The sequence below is a fragment of the Cantharellus anzutake genome, assembly GCF_015039405.1.
Source record: "Cantharellus anzutake strain C23 chromosome Unknown EI90scaffold_42, whole genome shotgun sequence".
NCBI lineage: Eukaryota > Fungi > Basidiomycota > Agaricomycetes > Cantharellales > Hydnaceae > Cantharellus > Cantharellus anzutake.
The window spans coordinates 358,612-365,252 of record NW_024066992.1 but is presented as its reverse complement, the minus strand read 5'-3'; the positions used below and the strand labels follow the sequence as shown (position 1 = coordinate 365,252).

At 48.3% G+C, this 6,641-nt stretch overlaps 1 protein-coding gene across 1 annotated transcript; it reads left to right on the top strand.

Annotated features, from left to right (window-relative positions):
* Positions 1–3,397: 3,397 nt before the first annotated feature.
* EI90DRAFT_3156281 (Indoleamine 2,3-dioxygenase) lies at positions 3,398–5,792 on the top strand (the record flags this gene model as incomplete). The annotated part of the gene is made up of 5 exons (XM_039066046.1): positions 3,398–3,944; positions 4,071–4,610; positions 4,666–4,795; positions 4,878–5,236; positions 5,295–5,792. Exons 1-5 carry the CDS (start codon positions 3,732–3,734, stop codon positions 5,790–5,792), a joined length of 1,740 nt encoding a protein of 579 aa, XP_038913385.1. The 5' UTR covers positions 3,398–3,731.
* Positions 5,793–6,641: the final 849 nt, after the last annotated feature.

Below are 6,641 nucleotides of genomic sequence, written 5' to 3'. Positions count from 1 at the left end.
CATATTGTGCAGGGTAAGACAAAAAAAAAAAAGAGGAGGTATCTCCTTATAATCAGCGCTGAATTTCCACCTTCCACCCTCAACTCTACGCGCGCATGTACTGATTCTGGTACTGCTGGTACCCGGTACCCGTAACCGCTCCAATTTCAGCACTAGTACTAACCGTGATGCACACTCGTCTTTTGTTCAAATCGAGTTCTGATTTGCACGGGTACCAGTGTTACCACCATAAACTCCCTTCAACAAACGTATACTGAACGGGGGAGGTTATTCAACTCATAGTTAGGCGGTGAATTGAGATCTCACTCGAAAAAAAAAAACAGGAGACCGCTCAATGCTACTTAGACAGCATTGAATGGTTAGGGTAGGGTAGGTGTAGGAACCGGAGTCGTACTGTCCCTGCACCTTCTAGCTAGGTACCTCTTAAGTTGCACTTTGACGATTCGGCGGGATTGTGTGAGTAAGGGAATGAAACGATATGTTCGTGTTCAATCTCGAGGGTTGATCATGATCTACATCTCAGGGCGCCCGCTTTCGTCACGCACCACGAAGTGGACTGAATTCGATCTCGATTCGGAATCAATATATTGATTCGGTAAGGAGTCGGTAGAAGGAACCTACTATGTAGTTTGTAGGCATACGCGCTTGCTAGTTCGATAACTCGAATTAGGAGCCCAAGATCTGGTCATGGGTGCTAGCTTTCCGGGTACCGTTGAACAACCGCTAGCCCGATGAGATAGGAACTTACAACCGCCATCGCCTATCACACGCCCAAACCGAGCGTAAGTATCTGGAGACTGGCAGCCGTTGAGACTTCGGGGATGGTTCATTAGACCGCATCGTGGGCCCATGCAGTATGTCTTATCCATCATGAGTTGTATTCACAATAAGTTTCAATAACTGAACTCACCCAAACAGACCCAAGCGCTGGGACCTACCGTACAAAGGGATGATTGTATTGTTCCACGCGTGTGATGGCACGTATGATAGGTTGGGCATACGTAGGGGTTTGTGAGTGATTTGATATCCCTGTGAAAGTTGCCATCCTGCCATGTGTATTGTATATCTGCGGACATAAGTCATAGAACTGACGGGCATGTGTTATATTGTTTTCAAATTACGAGTGCTACCCATGGCTGAGCGTTATCCTAGTGCACCGAAAGGCATGAGCGTAAGCGAAGTTAACCAGGCGTAACACCCGGCGCGTGACACCTTGATATTTTCTTGCCGGTTCCTGGTAGTATTATGCAGTACTAACACCGCACATGTCAAAGCTTGATAAGTATCGTCGCCAAAGGGAAGCCGCACTGTGCAGCGATACAAGAAGCTTACTGCTCACAGCCAACCGGGTTTTCCGATTTCCCCACCCGATGCCGGCGCGCGGTTACATAGTTTCAAGTCAAAACAATCAATCCATAATTGATCGCTAGCACAAGTAAACGTCCGCGCGTTATCGGACGTCGGTCAGTGAACTGCCGCTTATTTCCTCCCTTTCCCCCCTTTCCACCAATGCCAACCTTGCGCACGCAAATTATCAGCCTTCATTTCCGAAATTCACTGTTCCATCGGAATCGGCACCTTCTCCTTGGGATATAGATATAACCGTAAATCCCCTGTTTATACGTACATATGGGAGGCAAGATGAAAAATTCTTCCCCCCTCCAAAAAACACGACCGATCACTTCATTCAATACATCCCCGAGCATCGGTACCCGCAGTCAGTAACCGCTATAATTCAAAAGGTACCACATGCAAGCCGGGCACATCAAGATCAAGCTCCTACACGGTTATATGCATACTCGCGCGTGTATGTTATTTTGCGTGAATTTTTACGTTCTTGGTGCCGTCAATGCTAATTTTGATCGGAATTGAAATTTGGGGGGATGGGTATCGTGTGCGTCGGTTTGGGATGCCGCAGATTGTGTAGGGGTTGTGCGCGGGAATGATAACACGTTTATGTCCGGCGCCCGCCAGGTACGATAGGTAACTTGAAGGTTGCACAGCAAAGTGGGATAGATGAGACGTAGGTATGAAGTGCGAAACGGAGTGTCAGACCGCGCTGGAAACCATGCATGCGATGTTGATCTCCACAGCGCAGCCGATGCGCAGGACGGATCATCCCCGAGATTATTCCACATAAACAGTAAATAGACGCGGAGCTGTTGTTTCGCTCCTCGCTTTGACAGTTTTGCCTTTGTAAACGCGTTGTTCAGTCAATTTCAGGCAGTGTATGCTTTAGCAAGTAGCTTTGGCCCATTACACATCCTGTAACAGTTGATGGCACAGCACGGAGACCGAGAGCGACGACCGAGCGGGCGGTTGGGCGGGTTTAGGAATAGTCTGTTACAAACGCGCTAATTCTCGATTTCGTGCCTGTGGGTAGGTCTTGGCGTGTATGCCGTCCACCTTACGGGTCTGCTACGACAGAAAGAAGTCCCGTGGAAGGTACATGATGTATGCTATGGTATCGTGACGATTAGGACCATCGCAACGAGGGTGGGGATTTCAAATAGGTGAGGCAACATGCAACTTCTCCGCGTGCGACATCCAAGCAAAAAGCTAGACTCCTGTGTTTGTATGCATACAGATGGTAGTGAGGATACTTTTCGGTTGGGTCATGTTTCACACGGAAGATAAAGAAGGCCTGATATAACAATCCAGCCGATTTACAAGCGCTTAGGTGGTACACGATAAGGGGGAGGACCATGCGTCCGTGTCTGGACCTGTGCGAGCGGTCGGGGGAGTTGGAAGTGGTGAACAAGCGGACTGACTGACGTTCGGCTCCGGAGGGCAAGTTCCGATTGAGTAATGAGGGAGGTGAGATGATGCCGAAGTTGAACGGTTGGCCCTTGATAGGGCATGTCACTCACAGCATTGGGGGTTGGACTGTGTGTGTGTGTACTTTTGTTTGGCCGGAAGGAATCATCATCGGAAGTATTTTACGGTAAAGTAGTTTCATGTGGCTGCTTTCCGCATTCAGTGGCAAGTATGTAATGGCGGTGTTTGAATGAGTCAAAGCGTCATAAACCGCGAAGGGGAGAATAATAAATCCTTTTTCAACCAAAGTTTTTACAGTAAACCTGATGATGGTTGCATCTCTCTTGTGTTGCTCAATTAAATTCAGACGCTTTGAATGTTTCCGGGGCGGATACGTGCCTTTTCTTTTGATTTGATTTTTAAATTAGAAAGGGGTGGCAGCTGCCATTCCAATTCAATATACATAATGATGCTTTGATTTGGGGTTGGATTGAATGGGACAATCCTATTGAAATGGGGAAATGAATAGAAACCGAGCATGAATTGAATTGAAGAGATGTCACAATACAATTGTTGCGCCGATTGGATTGAATTGAAGGGGAGAATGAATTGAGGTTCATTTTTTTTTTGTCGTTGGAAGCTTTAACTCCTCTTAGATTATTTATTATATTTATCCCCCCATTTATCCAACACATAACACATTCAATCGATAATTAGGACCTCTTTCCTCTCCTCGCCATGATCCCATTCCCAAGTGGCAATCCCAAATCCATTTCTCGAGCCCTATAAAGCCGCCAACAAAAAAACCACCGCCATGCCTCGTCCCGCCCTACTCTCGTCCCTCCTCCTCATCCTCCTCCTTCTCGTTATCCTTCCTCCTCTTCTCACCCTATTCCACCCTTACAGACGCCCACAGTGACCACCCATCACTCAATAAGAATCACTCAAATACTCCATCTGAAATATCTCTCCTCATGGCTGGCTTTGCATCTCCGCTCTATGACCTGGATCCTCGCACTGGCTTCATGCCTCCAGAACCACCTCTCCTCCGTCTACCCCATCCTTACGGACCATGGGAGGTTCTGCTTGACGATGCCAAACGTCATTTTGTCAATCCCGGTCCTTCGGGGCTCGCCACCGCCACAGAGAAGCAGTACACCGCCAAGTGGAGGAAACGAGTAATCACCGTACGTTCTTCATCATTATTTTCGCGGTAGCCGTTTGGCATTTCGCGATCGACAGCAGTCCTGACTGTGCCCTCCTTCTTTTTTCATTGCCGATCTGTTTTATTGGGTTCGGATATGGATCGACAGATGCCAGTACTCGATTGCACCGAAATGGGACAAGACGTTCGTAAAGTCCGACGGGCCCACCACGTCCTCGCCTACCTCGCTCAATTCTACATCCACTCTATGCCTCCACGCGCCGCACACCTCACCAAAGACGACCCGATCGTCATCCCATCCCCCATCGCCATTCCACTCATCTCAGTCTCGCGTACACTTGGCATTGCACCCATCGTCACTTATGCGGACACAGTCCTATGGAACTGGGCCCTGAAAGACCCTTCCTTGCCCCTTTCGCGTACGAACATGACCATTCCAGATTTGTTCACCGGATCGAAACAGGAAGAACATTTCTTTCTTACGTCTGCTAAGATTGAAGTCAGAGGCTGGGAAGCTCTTGACGCGATCGATTTGTGTGTTCAGGAGGCAAAGATGGAAGAACCTGATGTGGAAAGTGTCACGAGAGATCTGATCAGGCTTTCTGGGGCTTTGGATGACATCACAGCCATACTTCTCGCGGTGAGAGACGGTCTGGACCCGGATTTCTTCTATAACAAGTTCAGGCCGGTATGTGACTTCAGGTTCTATTCCGGAGATGATCGCTCATGACTATCGTCGACAGTGGATCCAAGGTGCCGACCAAGGCGAGGATTCCCCTAGCTGGCACTACGAGGGAGTTGACGGCTTCGGCTTGACTCTCCAGCCTTCGGGCCCCTCTGCGGGTCAAAGCGCTCTCATGCATTCCTTCGATGGTGAGTTGGGCATTTTTCAAGTGATCCCCTCTAGCCCCGTTTGGAATTTGTCACGTCAATCTGACAATCTTCTTTTGTTTAGCATTCTTGGATGTACCTCACCCTCACTCTAAGAAAGGATTGGGCGGAGGATGTACCCGATTCAACTCCGCTCTCGACCCGAATAACAAGCAACTTGAACTTGTCGCAGATACTCCTGCTATGTGCCCTGTTACAGGTGTTAGTTCCGTCCTTCCTGATGGTCACCCGCCCATCATCATCCCACCCATCACCCCCAACTCGCCAAATACCCGTTCTACAACAACCTCGTCTTGGAAGAAGATCCTCATACTTCCGTCTCATTTCCCCCCAACTCCGCCACTGACGCCACCCGTCTCAAAGCTTGCTCTTGATATAGACGCTCTCTCACTCGACGGAGATGACGTCTCTCTCCTGCCCAACGTGTCCCGTCGCTGCCATGACGCCACCCGCTTCCCCCCGTTTCCACCCAGTTGAGAAGTCCTCATCACCTGGTCAAATCGATACCTCATTCAACGCCCGAATGAGAAGTTACATGACTGAAGCCCATCAAAACTACCTCACTATGCTCTCCGCCAACACGATCCGTCCCTTTATTCAAGCGAGATCCTCCACCCATCCTGAACTCGTTCAGGCCTACAGCGCATGTGTCACCTCTTTGAAGAAATGGCGTGATGCTCATATCAGGATCGTCACTCAATTTGTGATCGTTCCTGCTAGAGCTAAAGGAGGCGCCAACGATCCGTGTGCTAAAGGGTACAGTCAGAGGGTTTGTTTTGGGTTTGATTTTGACGAGAAAGGGAGGATGATTGATTTGGATGGAGTGGAAGGGAGGAAAGTTGAAAGGCTCCCTGTTAGGGGGACTGGTGGGACGTCGTTGATCCCTTTGCTGAAGAGGTACAGGGATAACACGCTTAGTAGGGTTATCAAGTGGGTTGGAGGTGGGAATGGGGACGGTATTGCGGGACACGCTCCTTGAGTGGTCATGCTGCTGCTTCTCTTCGTTATTGGCAGTCGCATCTGGGTATGCGCTACTCCATTTTTTATGTCTGATCCTTCTGGTCTCCTTTTTTTCGTTCGTTCGTCTTTTGGGCTATAACGGACTTCCATTTCACCATCATCTCCGTCTCTCTTCTCTCTTCTCCATTTCTTCAACCTTACCGAAAACCCTTTGTTAATCAACCCGTTAAAGCCCATCTATTTCGTCTTGCCAGTAACAAATACCTCCCCAAGCGTCTCCATTTGTTTGTTTTTTTTATCCCTTCGTTCTTACGCCTACTCCCCTTGGCGTACAGTTTCTCTTTTGGATCGGACTTACTTCCTGCATTTCCTGTTGTCTGTGTTCTCATTTTCGTTCTTTGAATTCTGTCTTTGGATTTTCCTCATTTCGTACCCTGCCTCTCGTTCATCCATGGTTAGCATTCCTTTGTATGCTCTTTCCTCGTTCCGTTCTTCCTCCCTTCCCGCTTTCAGACTCGCTCGCTTTCCATCATCCATCACACATCATACACAAAATGTGCTTATCCAGCTTTCGTTTATACCTGCTCAACTGCTATCAAACTTCTGCCCACCCTTCGCATACATATTCCGCTTTACAATCCTTCGTTCTAATCACCTCAAATGTTACTTTTTGTGTTGCGTCGCGTATTTGTTTGTTACTACACAAAACCACGAAGAAGAAACTCGTTGTTCGTAGCTAGCGTTATCTTTTTTTTTTTTCGGCTCTTTTATGTGTTGTGGTTTGGTTCGAATTAGTTGTTTCTGGGACTACGTTTTTCCAAAGACAATGTATTTCCAGCTTACATCAAACCTGAACTTCGCCCCCGCA